Raw genomic sequence first — 22,187 nt, forward strand, 5'->3', positions numbered from 1 at the left:
AAGGCATATGGCTAGAGATTGTTCCAGGAGATCCCAGGTAGGTGAGCGGGCAAAATCTCCACTGCAGATGATGGCTGGTCCAAGTCCTTAGGATCATACCGTGAACATGGTGGCCGGTACTGCTAACAGAAGCGGCTCGGGTCCTCCATTAGTGCTCGTTAAGGCTCATTTTCAAGGTGGTCCTGCTGCGGCGACCTATGTCTTTTTGGACTCCGGGAGTTCTGCCACTTTCTGTAAGACTTCTTTTCTTAAGGAACTGGGTGCTGAGGGTCATGGTACGCTACCAGCTCTTTCCGCAGTGAGTGATGCAGATGCCGCGATAGAAAATGTTTGAAAATGCCTCCATCCCTCCCCCTCCAGTATACTCCCTGAATAGTATTCCAGCGCTCGAGGAGGACATTCCAAGTCGAGTAGATGTAGAACAGTGGGACCATCTCCGAGAAGTAAGCAAAAGCATTCAAGAGGTCAAGGCAGGGGTGGGACTTTTGATTGGTGTGAATGCTCCCACCGCCATGGAGCCTTTAAGCGTTGTCATAATTCGGGGAGGTGGCCTACTTGCAACCAAAACAAGGCTAGGCTGGGTCATCGATGACCAAACAACAAAGTGATTGCTCTGTGAAGACCGCAGGCCCTGACGAAAAAGTTGCCGCACTTGAATTTTGCTGTTGAATATCGGGATTTCATGGAGAACATGATTGTGTCATTGGGACTTTACGACGCACTCAGCTGCTGAAGCTAGATAGCGTCGCTTGCCTCTCACCCTGGCGGGAAGGGTGGGCAACGCGGGGAATCGAACCCCGTACCTATGGTTTCCCAGACGCGCAGTGGTTAACGCAAACGCGTTAACCACTACACTACCGGCGCCAAAGGACATGATAGCAGAAGGCTATGCAGAAGAAGTACCCAATGGTGACCTGGAAAAAGTGACAGCCGCGTATGGTACATCCCTTACCACGCTGTTCCGAACACGAAAAAGGCAAAGATCCGGGCCGTGTTAAATTGCGCGGCAAAATTTCGAAGCGTTTCTTTAAATGACGAACTTCTGTCTGGACCTGGCGTCACCATCCGTTGCTGGACGTACTTTTTCGTCTCCAAAAGGGACAGGTAGTCTTTTATGGCTGACATCGAGGCCATGTTTTATCGGGCTAGGGTTCCGGAAGTTGATCGCAACTTTCTGCGTTTCCTATCGTGACCCAATGATGATGTGAACACACAACCCACAGAATATTGCATGACTGTTCGTCATGACTGTTTGGAGCGTCACCGTCGCCAAGCTGTGCTAGCTTTGCACTTAAGCAGATCTGCTGTGGACTTCGGAGATGAGTGCCATTCTGAGGCAGTGTCTGCAGTTCCGGAAAGGAGCCAGGTGGACGATTGTCTCAGTTCGACCGAGACGGAGGAACAACCCCTGCGACTCGCACACCAAATACACTAGCTGTGTGTCTGGGGTGGGTTCAACCTGAACAAATATTTCGGTGACAGTCCAGTCCTGGCTTCCATCACAAGAGAAGACCAAGGCAAGCAGACCCAAGAGCTGAACCTGAACCAAGATAGCTTGCCTGCTGGACAAGTACTGGGTGTAAGCTTTCCACGAAGTCATATGCTGGCTGTCGTGGGATCTGTGTACAATTCCATCGGCTTGTCTACACCTGCTGTGTTCCTGGGAAGGCTTGTGCTTCAGGAACTGGCCAGGCTGCCGATGCATTGGGATGACGAGGCCCCGCCTGAGCTGCAGGCCAGGTGAACAAGTGGACGGACGAACTCCCTCTGCTTTCTGATGCGAAGATCGAAATGTTCGTTGCTCCTTTCAGTTTTGGGGCGATCGTGTCATTGGACACCACTCTCACGCCAGCAGCCGCGGCTACGGCAGAGCAGCGTGCTTACGCATTGTCAACGACAATGCTGAAGTGACCTATTTCTTCCTGTTTGCAACGTCACGTCTAGCGCCAATAAAGGGTAGTTGTAGTTGACTTTGTAGTTGGCGGCCACGCCGTCGGTGAGTGCCGATGACATGTTTCAGCGAGCCCTTCAGACTCCCGTCGATCGAGTTGTCTTCTGGACGGATGTCACAATGGCCTTGCGATACATATTCAACGAGCGTTCTCGTTTTCATACCTTCGTCACAAAGAGGCCGGCGATCATTCACGGTGGGTCATCACAGCATCAGTGGAGCTACGTCCCTTCCCGCTCCATCCCAGCTGATATCGCCTGCAGAGGTCGGGACGCCGCTTCGCTGAAGGGTGACGACATGTGGTTCTGTGAACCAGCCTTTCTTCGAGCAGCAGGGGAGCAATGACCTGAAAATCCGGACGGCATGGCATGTCTTTTAGATAGTGATACGGAAGGGAAACGGTCGCCAGCTCTGTGTACGTTGACTGTGAAGGAATATCATATCAGCACTCGAGCAAGCCACTCCTCAAACTGGACTCGGCTCAGACGTGCTGTGGCGTGGATTCTGTGTGTCAAGAGGAGGCTTCTGTCCATGGTCAGGCGGAAGTCACAGATCCATGCGACTGAAGAGCTACCGCAGCTGTTTGAGCCGTGGGAATTGGAGCAGGCAAAATTTGCCTTGGTTTGATACACGCAAGAGAAGGCATACGCTTCGGAGTTTGCTTCACTAAGAGACTCTTGACGTGTTAATCTTCCTAGCAGCATTGCGGGGCTGGACCCATTCCTGGATGATGGCATGATCTAAGTAGGCGGACACCTGTCTCAAGCGACCGGACTTTCGCATGCAAGGAGGCATCCGATAATATAACCGAAGGACAGCGTGGTGGCGGAGTTTATCATCAACCAAGTTCATGAGGAGGCTGGTCACCATGGAAGAGAGCATGTCGTGTCGGTCCTGCGAGAGAGGTGCTGCGTACCGAAAGGGAGCCTAGGCAGTGTGTCGTGTCCTGGGTCGTTGTGCCAGCTGTCGCTGTCTTCAGAGACCAGTTGCACAACAGAAGATGGTGATCCCCCACCGGAACGTGTGGCCATGGATGGGCCACCACTTACACATTCTGTAGCGGATTATTTCGGACCGTTGCTAGTCAAGAGAGATAGAGTACAACTTAAGAAGTATGGGATCATCTTGATATGTTCGACTTGCAAGACGGTTCACCTGGAAGTGGTGAATTCCGTGACGACGGATTCGTTTATCTGTGCTCTCAGGCGTTTTATTGTCAGCAAGTGAAACGTGAAAAGTCTAAGGTCCGACCTGGGCACAAACGTCGTTGGAGCCTGCCGTGAGCTGGAGCGAGAGCTCGACAAACTTTGTAAGTCGACTCAAACGTACGTGAAACTATGTTTGCTAAGAACATCAAGTGGGCGTTTAATCCTCCTGGAGCCTCAAACTTAGAGGGTGCGTGGGAGGGACTTATCCGGAGCGCGTGAAAAATCCTTGACGCACGTCTTGGACAGCAGCTACTAACCGAAGTGCTTCTGCAAACATTGCTGTGTGAAGTAGAAGCTGTCATGAACAGCAGGCCGTTGTCAACAGTGTCCTAGGATCACCGAGATCCCGGACCACTCATTCCGAACGACCTCTTGCCCCTTGGAGGTGATCCGACTTAAAATCGGTGACGCGAAGCAGTCTGTACAAGTTTGCGTGCGTCTAGCTTACAAATAGGAAGACTTGAAACCTTAAAAAGGGGATGACAGTTAACCGCATGGAATCATCTTGAGCATGGCTGACTCAGTTCAAAACTCCATGCACGGGTGGATCATTTGTTTTCAGAGAATTGTCAATGTTTGGTTCAGTATCTGCTTTTTGCTGATATGCATGGAGGGTCTCAAAAGTGCATTGACCGGCTGAAGTCAACATTTGGGGTGGGGGACTCAGGCTCCCCCAAGATATACAAGGTGACGTCCCTGGTCGCGGGTATTGTTGATTAAACCAAGCCATGTATGTCTTCAATAAGTACACAACGACGCCATGTTTTCATTTTTCTGCAAGCTTAATTGTACGAAATCCTACCTCGTTGTTCCCGTTTTTCGCGAAACTTGAGATTGGTTCCGCAGAATTTTTCGGCAATTTGACACTATTTTCAATCAAGCGCGGCAAAAGGATAAACGAAGCAAAAATGTGACAGACAGAGGTCAATTGTCATGATTGCTCCAATGCCATCACCTTGAGAGACGGATTTCCGGCGGGGCACTTTCAGTTACAAGCGAGCTGATAAGAAAAGACACCGCAAGCAGTCCACTCTATCATCACTTGAAGCTTCAAAATGTGTAAGACATGCACTACTAGTAGGATAAATTACGCAAACCCGGATGCCTATTGTGTCCTGGAGTACTTTTCGAACATTTGCCACAAGCAACTTCGTCCAGTTCTGCGATGTTAAATTGGTATCCAATCCTCTATAGCATACCACGGCTTGCTAAGTGATGTGAGTACAACATTTAAGCGATTTAGTCGAAGGGCACTGAGGAGAATTGCTGGATCAACGCGATTGGTAATGGCGAAAGATGCAAACTTTGGCCACCGCATGAAGGGCCCCGTGTCCGATTTTTGGTGCGGCGTGCCCAAAATAGAGCATAAGTCAATGTGCATAGATTGTGTCTGTTTGGTACCCAAGGAAACAAAGCCCACATCATAACTCCAAAGCCTCCATATCAAACTCAGAGTGAAAACCAAATTACCAAAAAACTCCCAGCGGAAGGAGCACGCAGTGACGAACCGCTCACTGCATAGTGGATAACAAAAGCGAAGCTGATGGCAGCCACGGCCACCGACCCGCTAACACGTTCACTGCGGAAGTAAGCAAGCTTTTGGTGCGGGCTGAATGATCAGTACAATAGTTACATGTGGCCAGATGTTTAGTTGATACATTCATTTCAACGAAAGCTAACCCACAAACACGAAGATATTTCGTCATCATCCGGGGAATTGTAACAAAAACAATAATAGGACTGGTAAGTATGGAGTGTTTCTGACACAAGTGCCTAGGATGAATGCATGTGGCACAAATGCCTTGCCGCGTTTGGCAACTGTTGGCAAGTGATAGACAAGGACTTTCCAACATAGTTATCCAACATTTTCCATAAGCTCTGCTCAAAATATGTGGTAGAAAGAGAAGCTAAAACAACATTTATGGCAAAACAAATATAGTTGCTTCAAAGATTGTGATATCACCAGCAACGACTTGTTACACGTATCTGACCACGTGCAATGAATTCATTTCTCTAACTGAAGCTCCATGTCTCCTACTGTTTTCTATCTTCGGTCCACAGCCCACTGTCTGTTCTACCAGTCTTCCTGTTCATGCAGGGCGCACTGAACGTACATGTTGCTTCTTTGTTTCACATATATATATATATCAATTTTTACGCTACGCCACAAACATCCTTCGCTCCTGGAAAAATCTGTAGTCTTAAAGGGTGTCTTCCACATTTTTATGGGGTCCGTAACTGAAAAACCCACTTTGAACATCATTCAGCGCTGGTAACAGCCCTACCCTTCTTATGACCTAAACCCCTCTAGTGTCTGAGCTACGAGCTAGCGAAGACGGGGAGACTTTTTGGAGAGAGTATTTCAAAGTCACCTTGGCACTCATGACGTCATGGTAAAGTCAATCGAATCCTGTTATCGCATAAGCCATGCGACGATCAAGGCCAATACAAATAAAATTATGGAGCCGTTTATATCTGGCGTTCGTGAGCACGATTTCCAGACTTGACAACCGTCCATTGGCTCTCTAGTGTTTTCTAGAGCATGATCGAGTTGTTTATACCTGGCGTTCGTGAGCACGATTTCAAGATATGAGAACCGTCCATTGGTTCTCGTGTTTTCTAGAGCAGTCTTTTCCACATAAAAGTATACCAATAGTTGTAAGTGAGCTTATTTCATCTTGTCTGATGCTTTTTCCAATGCCTTCAAATGTGAAACCTTCTTTTTAACTGCCGCTGTCAGGGCCATCTGTTACTAACTCTGAGTGAGGGGCTGCAATCTACAGCTGCCCCGACCAAGCTCAGCCCAACCTCCGTCTGCGAGCGTCAGTTGGTGGCACGCCACCCATTCCATCCACAAAGTTCTCACACATGCGCTGTATTTTAGGCCTGACGTGGGCAGTTGCGTGCGGATATTTATCAATGTCCAGCTTTGCTACTGTAGCAGTGAATCTGGGTATCGACAGTTGACAAAATTAACCGCATGTCTCTGCGTTAGAGCTGTTCTCTCCGTTGTCTGATCACAAAAAGGCATTGAATGTACCACTGTTTCAAAACAAAATGATGCATTGACCACTACTTGGCCTAAAATTATGGACAGCAAATCACAAATCGAACCGCTGCAGTTTTGCTCCGAATGTGTGCAATGTGTTTTAGCTACATGCTCGTGGCAAATGTGTATTAACTGATACTAGCTATTGTATTCATCTGGAAATAAACGTGCCTTTATGCCAAAAGGCACGTTCACTGTCATATGCTGTTGCTAATGGATGGGTCCCTGCCGGAGTCGGAGCCAGGTTTTTAGAGAACAAAAAACTGCAACTCTAGTGCTGACCTGGTGATGTTATCTCCGTATCTCTGTGCAGTTTCTGACAGTCTTCCGGCGTCATCTGGATCTCTCCTGTCACCCCTGAAACAGGCAGAAACACAGAGCCGGTCATTCAGCGCCAGCTGTCCTAGGCTGACGTCACAGCCATCGAGCGCCAGCTGTCCTAGGCTGGCGTCACAGCCATCGAGCGCCAGCTGTCCTAGGCTGGCGTCACAGTCATCGAGCTCCAGCTGTCCTAAGCTGACGTCACGGTCACTGAGCGCTAGCTGTCCTAGACTGAAGTCACAGCCATCGAGCGTCAGCTGTCCTCCGCTGACGTCACGCCAATGCTATGATGTGTACCGTCATACAAGACCAAACACATCTCACTGAGCTCACTGTGTGACACAAAAGATGGAAGCCAATGTGCTCATGCATGCGGGATGATCCCGCATGATCCCGCATGCATGGTGATGGAATTCAATGTGCCACAAGAACTGTCTAGGCCTTTTTCCCTGAGACTCACATTACGAGCTTATTCACAAAACACATGGAATGAAACAAGGAACTTTTGAATCGGTGCGCACCTCGCCTGAGTGACTTCCTCGCCGCTTTGCTCTGCGGTAGCACTCCCACACAGTTCGTAGAGGTCGGAATAGCTCGGTGGCGATCATTATGGAAGTATTGTCAGTCCGCTCTAGATATTTTGCATGTTATAATACAAGGTGATAACGCAGTTTACGGGAATAATTCAATGCTCACGAGCAATGAATGCTAGATTTGACAATGATGAGCCAGGACAGCTAAATCCGATGCTGATAGACCATCGCAACTAAAAGTTAAAACATGGCTGCATAATATAAGGCAGGTGTACATTAGCAATGCCTGACACCTGCGTTTCCTGATGGTGACGTCCTTTTTGCTCAACACGAATCTACGCGGAAGAATAAAGACGACCAGCCAAAACCTACGTCCACGTTTCAGGCAGAATGTGAAATGTTCTACTTCTTTGCGGATTTTTTTTTTCAACCGCTGGCCCGCCGCTGAATAAGATAAAAGGCAAGCTACTGAAATGTATGTTTCGTCGCATTGAAGTAACGCATGAGGGGTTTTTTTTTTTGCTTTCGTCGAGGATTATCGAGAGCCCGGAAAGCCCGAAGCCGTCAATTCGCGGTTATGGCGCAGCGTTACGCCTGACCGCCTCCGACGACATCCGATTGTCATTCGGCTCTGTGGTTGGGCGCTAAACAGCTGCCATATAAACCACCGCTGTCGAAAAGCCGAAATGCTTTTACCTTACCAATCCAAGTCCCGTGGTCTTGGAGAGAATCGGCACAACGCACGGCAATAGAGTTTCCGCCTTTCAAGCTGTTTCTAATTACTATAACATACGACATTTCAACGTTTTACATACCAAGCAGCGATTACTTCTGGTCCTACATGCCAATGCGCATATGTTTGGCAATCGGGCAGCAACTTCATATCCAGGCCCCTCAGGTAAATAAGGATTAAAAAGGGTAAAGTGTTTTCTTTTTAAAATTAAAAAGTAAATAGTAAAAAAGGGGTAAATTGAATCATAGGGCTTTATCACATCAATCGCAAGCCAGTCAATTTCGCTATCCGATAAACAGAACGTCATGCTAAGATTTAATTTTCATGTGATATATCGCATGACAATCGCGTCGCTCCGAAGTTGGCAACTGACGCGAACAAACGTCAGAGCTCACGAGCAGGATGTGATGCTCCTCGGAGGGGACACGAGCGCACCAGCTCACCCGCCCCGGCGTGGTAATGCTGTGAGGGCACCTGTGGCACGCGCCCGCCCGGCTGCCGTGCCGCCCATCGTGCGGCGTGTCAGGGTCAAGTGGCCGGCGAGCCGTCAGCAACTGGCCCGCACGGCTCACACATTCCATTATTCATGTGGAGGACATTGAAATGCCATCGACCCCGGTCGGCCGACTGAGACCGCGCGGAACCAAACATGGACGGCCGCTGATCGCGATAGCACTGTGCTCAGTCCCTGCAGTGACGCGGTCCCGACGCTGATCACAAGGACCGAAACCGCAGCCGTCGTGAAGGCCGGCCCGACGACAAGATTGAGAGAGCCCGAGGTGCGGCGCTGCTCGCGTCGGCGTCATAACAAAACTGAGGGAGCCCGAGGTGCTGCGCTGCTCGCGTCGGCGTCATGACAAAACTGAGGGAGCCCGAGGTGCTGCGCTGCTCGCGTCGGCGTCATAACAAAACTGAGGGAGCCCGAGGTGCTGCGCTGCTCGCGTCGGCGTCATGACAAAACTGAGGGAGCCCGAGGTGCGGCGCTGCTCGCGTCGGCGTCATAACAAAACTGAGGGAGCCCGAGGTGCTGCGCTGCTCGCGTCGGCGTCATGACAAAACTGAGGGAGCCCGAGGTGCGGCGCTGCTCGCGTCGGCGTCATGACAAAACTGAGGGAGCCCGAGGTGCGGCGATGCTCACATCGGCGTCATAACAAAACTGAGGAAGCCCGAGGTGCGGCGCTGCTCACGTCGGCGTCATAACAAAACTGAGGGAGCCAGAGGTGCGGCGATGCTCACGTCGGCGTCATAACAAAACTGAGGAAGCCCGAGGTGCGGCGATGCTCACGTCGGCGTCATAACAAAACCCTTTACTGCCGGCTTTGACGAGCAATTGCGTTACAAATGGTTGAGGGTATCTTGAGTCGGGGCCGTACTTGTGTGATGGCTCAAACGTCTGGCAGCGGACGGGCCATTGCGAGCCCAAAATAGCCTGAGTCCACGAATACCGCAACGAACGACCACCAGCCTATGCCATTCTAGCGATAATCGGCCGTCAATCATGGTCACTTGTCGCATGCGTCAATATCCACATACATTTTGCACAGCATTGCTATTTCTTTCGTCGCATGTGGAAGCACAGTGCTGATAACATCGGGAAAGATAAAGGTGCGGCAGAAAAGGCGCAAAAAAGAAATTTGTACGGCTCTCCAGAAACAATGACAATTCGGAACAAATGCGGCCTTCACGAGCCAAGTGCCTGGGTGTCACAGCTTATAAAGCATGGCCACCACAGAAGTGCATACAGCATTTCACAATGGGGAGGGGGTCGGGTTGACCGAAGCTGCTCTCTGCAAACCGAGCTTAACCCTCCGTAATCACGCACAATTCCTAGCGAGTCGTAAAACATTATCACGTGCTATTGATCTTTTCATGCCTACGTGTCTGCCTCCGATTTCTTATTCAACATCTTTTTAGCTGCACCTTAACGCATGCTGTAAATTCAGCAAGGGGCGGGGAACGTGGCACTGGGGTTAATATATACGTACACATCTTGGTGACCACCGACCGAGAAACTCACGCTAAAACCAGCGAGCCAAATCTAAACTTTTGCCCGACACGATATCAAGACATATGTCCAGCACAGGTGGTTCTCGTTTCCTCGTGTTGGAGCTGCGATGTGACGGATGTGAGCTGCCGACACTGCTGCTCATAGATGTCTCCCTGGGTTCAGTGAAGACTGTTCCACTGAATAGCGGGGGACTAGATTTTTAATCATTGCTTTCCATGCAAAGCTTACGTTAAATGCTAGCTTGTCTCCAGAGATAGGCTACCCAACCCACGGCCCTGTCTCCAGAGATGGGCTACCCAATCCACGGCCTTGTCTCCAGAGATGGGTTACCCAACCCACGGCCCTGTCTCCAGCGATGGGCTACCCAACCCACGGCCCTATCTTCGCACATCTTGCAAATGACCATCACGTACCTTGCCTTCGTCTAACAGGGCGACCTACTGCCTTCCCGGAGCCAAACAGAACCTCCCCGGGGCCTATACAGGACCTCCCCAGCGCCGATACAAGACCTCCCCGGGGCCGATACAAGACCTCCCCAGAGCCGATACAAGACCTCCCCAGATCCGATACAATACCTCCCCAGAGCCGACACAGGACCTCCCTAGAGCCGATACAAGACCTCCCATGAAGCGATACAGGACCTCCCCAGAGCCGACACAAGACCTCCCCAGAAGCGACACAGGACCTCCCCGGGGCCGATACAGGACCTCCCCGGGGCCAATACAGGACCTCCCCACAGCCGATACAAGACCCCGCAGAGCCGATACAAGACCTCCCCAGAGCCGAAACAGGACCTCCCCAGAGCCGATACAGGACCTCCCCAGAGCCGATACAGGATCTCCCTGGGGGCGATACAGGATCTCCCTGGGGGCGTTAAAGAACCTCCCCAGGGCGTTACAGGACCTCCCCAGAGCCGATACAGGATCCCCCCAGAGCCGATACAGGACCTCCCCGGGGGCGATACAGGGCCTCCCCGGGGCCGATACGGGACCTACCCAGAGTCGATACAGGACCTCCCCAGAGCCGAAACAAGACCTCTCCAGAACCGATACAGGACCTCCCCAGAGCCGACACAAGACCTCTCCAGAAGCGACACAGGACCTCCCCGGGGCCGATACAGGACCTCCCCGGAGCCGACACAGGACCTCCCCAGAGCGATACAAGACCTCCCCAGAAGCGACACAGGACCTCCCCGGGACCGATACAGGACCTCCCCGGGGCCGATACAGGACCTCCCCGGGACAGATACAGGACCTCCCCGGGGCAGATACAGGACCGCCCCGGGGCCGATGCAGGACTTCCCCAGAGCCGATACAGGACCTCCCCGGGGCCGATACAGGACCTCCCCGGGACAAGGCCCCCCGGGGCAATACAGGACCGCCCCGGGGCCGATGCAGGACTTCCCCAGAGCCGATACAGGACCTCCCCGGGGCCGATACAGGACCTCCCCGGGGCCGATACAGGACTTCCCCAGAGCCGATACAGGACCTCCCCGGGGCCGATACAGGACCTCCCAGAGCCGATACAGGACCTCCCCGGGGCCGATACAGGACCTCCCTGGGGCCGATACAGGACCTCCCCGGGGCCGACACAGGACCTCCCTGGGGCCGATACAGGACCTCCCCGGGGCCGATACAGGACCTCCCCGGGGCAGATACAGGACCTCCCCGGGGCCGATACAGGACCTCCCCGGGGCCGATACAGGACCTCCCCGGAGCCGACACAGGACCTCCCCAGAGCGATACAAGACCTCCCCAGGAGCGACACAGGACCTCCCCGGGGCCGATACAGGACCTCCCCGGGGCCGATACAGGACCTCCCCAGAGCCGATACAGGACCTCCCCGGGGCCGATACAGGACCTCCCCAGAGCCGATACAGGACCTCCCCGGAGCCGATACAGGACCTCCCCGGGGCCGATACAGGACCTCCCCGGGGCCGATGCGGCACCTCCCCGGGGCCGATATAGGACTTCCCCAGAGCCGATACAGGACCTCCCCGGGGCCGATACAGGACCTCCCCGAGACCGTTACAGCCGTGATTTCACGTCTGGCCGGGATGCCGTTGACTACATCAGCTCCACTATGCCAGCTTTCCTCCTCCACAGCAAATAGTGAAGAAAGGTCAACGTAACTTATTTACACGATGCGTGCAAAAACGGCTAATTGTGTCAAACCCGCATGAACCACTCAAATCGGTCAACCGCTGTGTCCGATACTAGCATATGCAGACGCTTTGTGGACAGAGAAGGCTAACTAACATGCCTTTTAAATGCCAGCCAACTTGTCTCACGCAAATTCCGATGATTCATCGCCCTGGACGCAAAGGTACGCAAGAAGCCTTCGGTTATGGGTGTGTAATGCTTGCTTGCGTTGACTGGCAGTCCTGGTGAAGGAAGAAAATTGCAAAACAGCGCGGATAGCAATATCACCGCGCCGTGACACCACCAACATTTACCATCCCACGCCTCCCCGTGCCCGTGTCGTCGGCACTCGACTGGTGAATTAACACGCACTCGGGTTCGATCAATATGACCCCCAAAAATATTCTACAGAATAAGTTACGAACGGCCCGGCGCGGCGACGCCAAACTTTGCATAGTTGCAGGCAATTGAAAAAAAAATATTTCAGTATAAAATTGAGTGCATCTTCAAGGGCACTGGGCTATGGCAGGTTAAAGTCAAGTCAAGGCTGTGAGAGAAGGCAATGCTTAGGAGAATCGTTCAATTTGGCACTACAACGGAGTGTCAGACGAAACCATGCGTCTCTGAAAAAGCTTCTAAGACAAAAAAAAAACACATGAATTGAAGCTTACCACAAATTCCATTGAACTAGGGTAATGAATTAAGGTCACACCGGGATAAAAACGAACCGGCTCTTTCACTGGAGAGGTCGCTTTAAGAGGTAGTTCCTGATGCTCATCTCGAATTTTTGAAAGCGGGGACCGCAACAGACATCTCACATGAGCTTCCTGAAGGTCAGAGTAGGTCACTTGCCGAAAACGATCCGTATCATCATTTTGCTTTTAGGAACATTCCTTCTAGCGCAATCCTTACGCTTATCTAAGTTTAAAAATCAAAGCAATCTCGTGGGTTTTGGGCCATCATGATTTACTGAATGTCAAGCAACGTCACTGACCTGTAATGAAGATCAGCAGTGTTTTGCTAAGAACGAGTACATAGGTGCTTCAGAACGCTTGCATGAGGTCTAATGTTAATTAAACTAAAGGTATCTTTGTTGCAGCTTTACGGTCAGTCTCTGGAAAGATAAACAGCTACAGTAAAATAAATAAATAGGTATTCTTTGTTTACTGTTCCAATTCCATCTCTCGATTCCGGCACCGCAAAGCGGTGCTATAAAGGCCAATCCGTTACTATCACTGATCTGAACTCGCACAGGTGATGTATCAGCCCGGACTACTTTCTAAATTTACTATTCGAACTACTAAAGCGTTCACAGGTACCTATTTAATGTGCGTCATTATTTTCGTACGCCCGTTGGCCACGGATAAGTGTTAACCAAGGGGTCAATGCTGCACTGCAACGTCTGGTGTCGGGGTTTTTGTTGCTAAGTTTTGCGAACGTGCATGTTTAAAACTAAGTTACATAAGGTTCACCACCAATCGGTTCAGACTAAACGTTGAAAATGTCCAGATAAAAATGTAGTGGCCACGCAACCGCAAATCGTTGACCCATGTCGGTCTACGATCTACATTCGCGGGGTATTTTATCTCCGTGAAACCCTGATCAAAATACTGGCAAAATTTCTGAGTTCAATCAATCCAGAAACAGCCCATTGCAAATCCTTGCAAAATTAAAACACCGGCGATTTATTTCATGCAGTCTCTTAACGCACGATTTTGACAGCGTACTGGCCATAAATTCAGGCGGAATTGTTCTCGCAGTAGCTACTGGCTTCTGTTCTAGTGATACAAAATGAAAATGGAAAAAAAACAAAGAAAAACATACTGTCATTTATAAATTGGTCGTGTCCGACATTTTCGAATGGAAAGGGGTCTTCCAGTACCAGGGTGGCCTTTGCCAACCCTGTGCCCCTCCCCCTTTTAAGGCTCTGTCTGCGCCCCTGGCTCCGTTTGACGGCAGTCCGTCTGTCTGCGTCCTTGCTGAAGGTGTTCTGGCAAGCCATGCTCTGCACTCCTGATTGGCTGGCACGTTTTATCATTCTGTTGACAGCGCGCTCCGAATACGCCAGGAGCAGACGTCGCAATCTTCATACGGCCTTCCGAGCTTCAGTCAACAATTGAAAGCGGTGAGATTTCGCGTCAGTTGTGTCTGGCAGCTAATATCCCATTCCAATAACAGCTTTGGTGCAGCGCTATGCTGAATCAGCGATTTGATAGCCAATACTCCTCATAAAAGGTAACATTGAAAGGGTGACGTGTGATGAAGAAGGCGTTTTTATAGTCGCAAGACATCAAACGTTGGACAAAACTAACTTTTTCGCGTCTGTTCTAAAATCAGCGAATATATGAGTCACTAACGTGTCGTGTCTCTCAATAAAAAGCGATTTCCACGTAAAACACGCGTCCATTTAAGCTGATCCCCGACTCGCATTCGTGGATTCGGGCCAACGCAGCGAAGTCAAATAATGGAAGGATGTCGACGACTCTACCACCGTCCCTGAAGCGTTTAACGCGGCAGACTTTGCGATCACCTCGCCTGGGATCAACATGCTCCATATATCTTTTTATCGACATCGATAAGCCTATCTGGTTTTGGTGTTGGAGCGCGCCGGCGGCCGGCGCCGACGGCGGGAGCGGCGGGCGCCACGGGCGGCCGATCCCGCGCCGCGCCGCCCCCGTCGCCCGACCCGGCCGGCTGTCTCGTGTTTCGGCGGCACGCCGCGTGTTTGTTGACAGAGCCACCGCGGGCCAGCGCCAGCGCCGCCCATTATCCGGCGCCTTTCAAACCGAGTGCGCCGCGCCCTGACCTACTCAACGGTGGCGGTGGTGGGCCAGCAGGGTGCCGCCCAGCCCGCGCGACCTTGTGTGGCCTTTCCGGCCGCTGGTCGATGCAGACGGACGTTAATTATCGACGACGCGCAGCAGCAGCGGCAGCGGCGACATTGCTCGGTCCGCGCTGCCTTAAACGTGGACCGTGGAGTGGGGAGGGGGGGGGGGGGAGCAGGCGGCCGGATGGGCGCCGGTCCGGGCGCTTCGCGTACGTCGCGCCCACGCGCCCGGTCTGCCAAGCGCCCCTGGCACGCGGCCATGGACCGGCCCGGTGGCGGATGTCCCCATGTCGCGCCGCGGCAAACGACGGAGAGGGGCAGCAGCAGGGACGGCGAGAGACTCGCGGTGACGTCATGGGCCAGGGATAGTGCGAGCGAGAACGATCACGGCTTTAATGCTGAAGGAGCAGAATAAGCGCTCACCACAGTGATCGCTGTCCGCTCATTTTTTTTGCGACGCTGAATTCGAAAAGGATCCTGGAACTGACAGGCATATTTTTTTTTAGAAAACCAAGAGGAGTTAGCTTTTCGAAATCAGGCCCTCCGTTGATTTGGCGTCGGTTCCACTTACCCATCAATTTGGTTAGACATCCTTCGGCACGAAATGATCAAGGTTGAAGCACGACAGCTTTTTGCTGTCAGCAAGTTCAGGCCTAGGGGGAACATTGAACTCTTGGGCGTTGTTGTGGAATTCAGGTGCGCAAACAGAATGCGTTAAGGGGTGAGTATTGCTGATGTACTAAAACCCTAATCAGAGTCCATGACAGGCCGCTGAATGAGAGGTCCTCGGCCCCCAAAGCGCACGTCGGTTGCGCCTCTGGTGTCACAGGTCATTGAGGTCCATTGGCGAGCGAGCGCCTATACCCTCTGTCTGTTTTTGCTACAACACTGGCTCATGAAACGTCCCTCTAAGGTTTCGGATCGGATCGATCCACGGACTGGGGATTGGACCGGACCAGAAAACTTGTGCAGCGCGCGTATAGGACAGCAGTCAGAAAGATGGTAGTTTCAGTAATGGGTAAATCCGAGCACGTGTTATCGACGTCGACATGACGTGACGGCGTGGCATCGAACAAATAATCGACCTTCCAGATGCTGACATAACTTAAAACGCTCATATTTTCGTGATGGCTGTCTGATTTTTTTACCAGTATCCCTGGTATGGCTCGGACAAGTGGGTGACATAAGTGCTCACGATGTCAAAAAAACTTGGAGCTATCGGCTGTTTTTTACATGAAGCACCACCAAAGCCAAAGAGAAAGCTGGCTGAAAGCTGAATTGCCATGCCTCCCAGCCGACTGAGTTTATTCCGACACTTAGATGAAAAAGGAAAGTTCGCTGCTTCCTCAGCGCTTCCCATGCCTGACCAAACATACCTCGAAATCTCTCCACCACATGGAAGCATTGCGGTGCTCTATTTCTGCAGCTCCGTCTTTAGAATTCCGCAGCAAAAAAGAAAATGTCGTTCCATCACCAACTTTCTGGGCGAATGTAATAAAAATGGCGCGTGCGATGGATGGCCTGACAACGAGGCGCAGGAGCAAGGCGCCCGCATTCAATGAATGGGGAGCAAAAATAGAAGAACAATCAGCATATTTAGCACCGGAAAGCACACAAATATCGAAGCCGCAGAAGCGCGCTGCGACGCTGCCAAGCTGTTTTAAAACAGGGCTTCTCGCGGCCGGCTGGTGACGGATTGGCGCGGCGACGCGGCGGCGGCTGCGGCAGCAACGTGTTTTTGTTCCGGAGTCGGCCCGGCCCCTTGGCGCTAGCGACGGCCCCACCCCACGGGTCGGCAAGGGTGGGGTGGGGTGGGGCAGAGTGGCCGGCGCTCCCGTATTGATCCAAGCCGGTCTTCGCGCTCTGCCCGCCGCCGGGTGACGAATTGTCCACAAAATCGGCATAATTTGTTATCGTCCAGCCCCGGCCGGGTCATAAGACAGTCGCATCTTGTCGCCGATGTTGATGCATGACCGTATGCAGATGGCGGTGACAGTCACGGCTGCCAAGGCGAGCTGTTGGCGCCGCCGAATGCGGCTGGACCGCCTCCAGGGGCCACCATTCGTCGCGTCGCCGTCTGCTCCCGGCGCGTCGGGAGCGTCGCTGTGCGGCGCTGCCGCCGGCCGGCCCGGCCCCGTGCCGGCCGGCGGCAGCGCCCGGGCCCCCCGGCCTGTCCTCGTGCCCTGCGGATGGGCGACAGCCTGACGGCGGCCGCGCCCGGGGGCTGCTGGGGCTCTGGGCAAGAGGCTGAGAGCGGAAGGGCAGCTGGAGTAGGGCCTAGGAACGACCAAGGCGTCGATGCACTCTCTGGGTATCTGAACAGCTGCGGTGCTGAATCGAAGGTGATGAACAGAAATGCACCCATTGATTTAGAGCCATGTAATAGCCAACTAAATTTAAGAAACAGGGAATCGCTGTTGCCAACGGGCATTGAAACATCTGGCCAATGCTTTGGTGATTACGGTCTTGGAGATTCGAAGCAATGCATTAATTTCCTCCTACTCTACCAGAGCTATGGTATACCCTCTGCATGAGCTTCTTCTTAATCTACCAGAGCGGGACAGAACAAAAGCGTCTGGAAATATGTTAGCTTGATACAGCCGCAAGACATTTCTTTAATGCAATCTTGCTTGGCGTCAAATAATCTGGTCGTTGGTGTCTAGACATTAAGCGTCAGTAAAATGTAAATCCATTTATCATCTCGTCACGTCACAAGAAAGCTTTAAAGCACAAGCAGCTACAGAAAACTGAAGGTGAGTCTGATATCGTACGATTTCCTCGCACATGTGGTGGCATTCACTCGCAGCCTCAACGATTTTGATGCAACTGTTAAATGCTGCACGTGTAATGTTGATGTGAATTAATCGAGTGTTGTGTGTAGTATTCTGCGCCCGAGGTCGTAAGCATTGCGAATTCCATTCGCAACTTCTTTTCAATACATGAGCACCACCATAAGCCTAAAACTTTCTCACCTAAATGTACCGACCGACGTATATTTGTAGATGGCAACATTACCAGGTAAAAGTCTGTCGAAGTGACCCTCGAGCGAATCGTAGCTATGACGTCATGACGTATGACGTTGACGTTGACTTATGACGGTGTATGATATAACAGTTGGAGTATCAGCAAACCATTGTGGTGTCATCAGCATGCAACCAGATTGTTGGTAATTATCATCTACTGAAGTGGCCCCATCCCGTGACAGATTGCTGGAAATTATCGCGCGTGGAAGCGGCACAAGCGATGCTTGCTCTGAAAACTCCGCTTTTGTTTGAGAAAACATTTGACCTCGCAGCCAGCATAATTTTCACCTGCTGTACTAGACTTGGCGCACAGTGTCGACACAAACATATTGTAAGGTTCTTATTTTGATATATCGGAGTTCATGTCACAACACTTGAAATACATAAGCATATCGGTAATCACCATCATCACGTCTCTCCCTTGTCCGTCGTGTCAAGCGAAATTCGAGACCGCTGTCAACCGCTTATGGCTTTTGCGGAAAAGCTGTATCGATAACAGAGCCGGACGTAAGGGATAGCTGTACAGTGTTGAAGTAAGCGACGATCATATGTTATTGCTGCCGTGCTTGTAGTCACCATTTCACGACCAAAAGCCCAGGGATTGTGTGTGCCTAATATGACTGATCTCCCGAGAGCCACATTAGTCACGTAAAAATACATCGGTGCGTATCGTGGTGATACGTAAGTCGTTGCGTGCGTTTGTGAGGAACATTATACATCTGTAAGATGGTACTGTTGCCCTTATTTTTTGTACAATCACGAGGAAAAAGGACACTAGATGTAATGATGTTTCAGGTACATGCCTTAATCAAGACGAGTCGTGGGCGACTCAAAACCACAACAACTTGTGCATAGCTTGACCGATGTGAGGACGCATTCACCTCTTTAGCACATGTGGAGCCATAAATCTAGAGTTTATCGAACCATCCTTCCATTGCATTAAATTGTGGTATAAACGAAAGCAATCTATCGTTGCTCGAATAACTTAGACCAAAACCGCTGCACTGTCGAATCAAGGAATCAGATTTAATAGGCCAAGCCAACTAATTTTATCTTAAGTTCGATAACAAAGCAACCTACTAAACCTAGTGAAGAGGGTGAGAACAATGCCACAGAGCAGACCTCTTTCACCCCCGTCGTCGACGGTGTTGGGTTGACATGGACCATCCCGCGTCAATAGCAAACAAAATAAACGAGCTATTCTGTTCCCGATACGCGATGCTCTTTGCTTGTGCATGTTTACCTTCAATAATGAGAAGATCTGGAACAAAATTATACAAAGTCATCAATTGTCTCGGGTAATCACGGATCAAATGTCTCGGGCAATCACGGACAATATTCAGAAAAGTTATTTTCGCAGCCGCATGAACAATAGCGGCGCATGTCAAGCTTATTATACAGTTGTGATAATGCTTTGCAAAGACTGCCCTGCGCGGAGGAATGCCGGGCAGACATGACCAGTGATCAGCAAGACACAGGCTTGAAGGAAGTGTCCCACCCTTGGGGCATATTTCAAAATCATACTCTGGTAAACCTCAAGACCATGTACGTCTTATAGCACGGGGTAATGCCACTGTAGCACCATCAATATATGATAAGGATATATATATATATATATATATATATAATTTTTCTTGGATCACACGCCCAAATTACGTCCACATGAAGTCCAAATTACGCTGTTAACGCTTTGAGACAGCACTACACTCCTACATCTTGGTAGCCCAAGAGCGTACTAGTTCACGACCATTACAGCTATCGCGACCACCGCGGTAAGGGCAACCGCCGTCGCCATGATGACGGCAGAATCTGGTGATGGCCGTTGTCAGCTGTTACGGGTCAGAAATACCACTTCTGAAATGTTTTGACTCGCATGTTGTGGGCGTGCGAGCTTAAAAGTGACACCTCTACGGATATGCATGACGTTAGCACCAGTGGACGTTTGTGTTTGGCACAGCGGATGGCAAGAGCCAGTTACCAAGATGCTCACTGGTTAAGTCTGAACCAGTGCGTCACTATAGATCGTATGATCATCCGTCACCAAAGCCAAAGTGCGCTTCGAAAAGAAGTACTGTACCATCCGTCATAAGGGAGAAATAAAAGCCATAATATAACGTTTAGTTAAACTCTCGGGATAAAAGCCGAAGGTTTGCAAATCTTTTTCCCCGAGAATAGTGCTTGAAGCTCACGCATCATTTATTACATAGATATTTCGACAGGTTAGTGTACTACAAGCATTACAGAACAGAATAGAACACACGCGTTGAAAAAAACAAGGCAAGTGAGATGTATCACTTTCATGGTGGTGAGCAGAGCGTCAAGTGAGATTTCCCCCCCCCCCCCCCCAGGGATGGCTCCTTTCAATCGAAATTCTGAGCTAGCCGGAAAGACTGCGAACAAAGTGGTATTCCCGATCAAATCCGACGCGCATGATCTGGCAATTACTGAATCGCACAAAAAGGTGCAATACGTCCTTAAAAAAACTCGATGATGTCACCTCACTATTGCATAAAACAATAAGACGCCTTTTGCGTTGTGGGACAGGAAACGTGACTGCAGACGGGAGCGCTGTTGTCATGCCGACGAAACCAAAACACGAACGGCGAAGTCAGGGTCAGGTTTCGCGTAGGGTAAATGGGCAGTGCTCCTCCGGTTCAGAGAAGCTTTCTAGGCCAGCCCAATTAGCCGTGAGCCTTCGCGAACCTAGGACGAATGACACTTTTCGGTGAGCCAAAAGGCCCCAATTATAACAAACTGCAACGGCCAGTGACGCAACTCCGATGTTTTATGTAATCGGTTTAGAAATCTCAACGGTGGAGGTTGCCTCTGAGTCTTGTTTATCAAGTAGTTTATTGACTTGCACTTGCCGGTGAGTTGCTAGCGCAATTCTCGCTCATAAATATGTTCGCGACAAAGGACGATGGTTATAGCAGTCGCCTCTAAGAACAGAAGCGGGGATCAGATCGTACTGAAGGCCAACTGCATGCTTATAATCAGTTCTCAAGGCCAGTTGAATATGTCAACAAACTACTTCATGCCATCTCGAGCACCAGCTATAGTGATTTTCTATTAGCATCAGTAAGCAGCCAGGATGCAACCGTTAAAAAATACAACATTGGTGGTACCCGCCTGATCTCCTGTTCCCAATGTTCACCAGGGGCTCCGACATTCCGACATGGACATAGGCTCATAATTTGACAGCCCCCCCCGACTATTATATCACGGAAAACGGAGCGAGATGGCATGACATCCGGAGCGGGTGTGATCACGCCATCACGGAGGGCGGCCTTAACGCTGACATCGAGGCTCGGTGGTCCATCGGACAGCGATCAGGCTGCTGCCCTGCCAGTGACCAGCTCGCTGGTCTGCCTGACAATGATCAAGTCGCTGGTCTGTCTGACAATGATCGGTCGCTGCCCTGTGGGGCAGTCATCAGGTCGCTGCTCTGTCGGCCAGTGATCAAGGCGCTGATCTGTCGGCCAGTGATCAGGTCGCTGCTCTGTCTGACAATGATCAGGGAGCTGGTCTGTCTGCTGCCAGTGATCAGGGCGCTGCTCTGTCGGCCAGTGATCTGGTCGCTGCTCTGTCCGACAGTGATAAGATCGCCCGTCTGTCGGCCAGTGATCAGGGCGCTGGTCTGTCGGCCAGTGATCAGGGCGCTGATCTGTCGGCCAGTGATAAGGTCGCTGCTCTGTCGGCCAGTGATAAGGTCGCTGCTCTGTCAGGCAGTGATCAAGGCGCTGATCTGTCGGCCAGTGACCAGGTAGCTGCTCTGTCTGACAATGATCAGGTCGCTGGCCTGTGTGACAAGGGTCAGGCCGCTGGTCTGTCAGTGATCAGATCGCTGGTTTGTCTGACAATGATCAGGTCGCTGCTCTATCGGCCGGTGATCAGCTCGCTGGTCCGCCTGCCAGTGATCAGGTCGCTGGTCTGTCGGCCAGTGATCGGGTGGCTGGTCTGTCCGCCAGTGATCAGGTCGCTGGTTCGCCTGTCATTGATCTGGTTGCTGGTCTGTCGGCCAGTGATCAGGTCGCTCGTCCGCCTGTCAGTGATCTGGTTGCTGGTCTGTCGGCCAGTGATCAGGTTGCTGGTCTGTCGGCCAGTGATCAGGGCGCTGGTCCGCCTGCCATGCGTCACGTCAGATGCCTGGCCAGGCATTTTGCGAGCCGTCGCGCGGGGTCGCGGCCCGATGAACGAGGCCGTCGGGCTGGCCACCTTGGAGCGCCTTCTGTCCGTACTAGATTAATTGCGTCAGTCCGACAGTTGGGTGATTAATGTGTGGTCACCAAGATTAGCTTTGGGAAAATCTGCCAATTAGCTCATATTTCACCGATGCTGCCGCCACCTGACAAGCTGCCGTCATCGCAGCGCGACTGCTGTCCCCAAACCGTTG

General features: G+C 51.4%; 1 protein-coding gene across 3 annotated transcripts in view; it reads right to left on the bottom strand.

Moving 5' to 3' along the window:
- Positions 1-22,187, bottom strand: part of LOC119098830 (PDF receptor) — a 115,816-nt gene that overhangs the window by 49,457 nt on the left and 44,172 nt on the right. For all 3 annotated transcript variants that reach the window (XR_005094292.1, XR_005094291.1, XM_037221879.1), the window contains exon 2: positions 6,491-6,565. Coding sequence is in view for 1 of the 3 variants with exons in the window: in XM_037221879.1 (XP_037077774.1) it covers positions 6,491-6,565 (75 nt within the window). In the remaining 2 variants the exon portion in view is untranslated. The remainder of the gene's footprint in view (positions 1-6,490; positions 6,566-22,187) is intronic.

The sequence above is a fragment of the Pollicipes pollicipes genome, unplaced genomic scaffold, assembly GCF_011947565.3.
Source record: "Pollicipes pollicipes isolate AB1234 unplaced genomic scaffold, Ppol_2.1 Scaffold_4740;HRSCAF=5597_pilon_pilon_pilon, whole genome shotgun sequence".
NCBI lineage: Eukaryota > Metazoa > Arthropoda > Thecostraca > Pollicipedomorpha > Pollicipedidae > Pollicipes > Pollicipes pollicipes.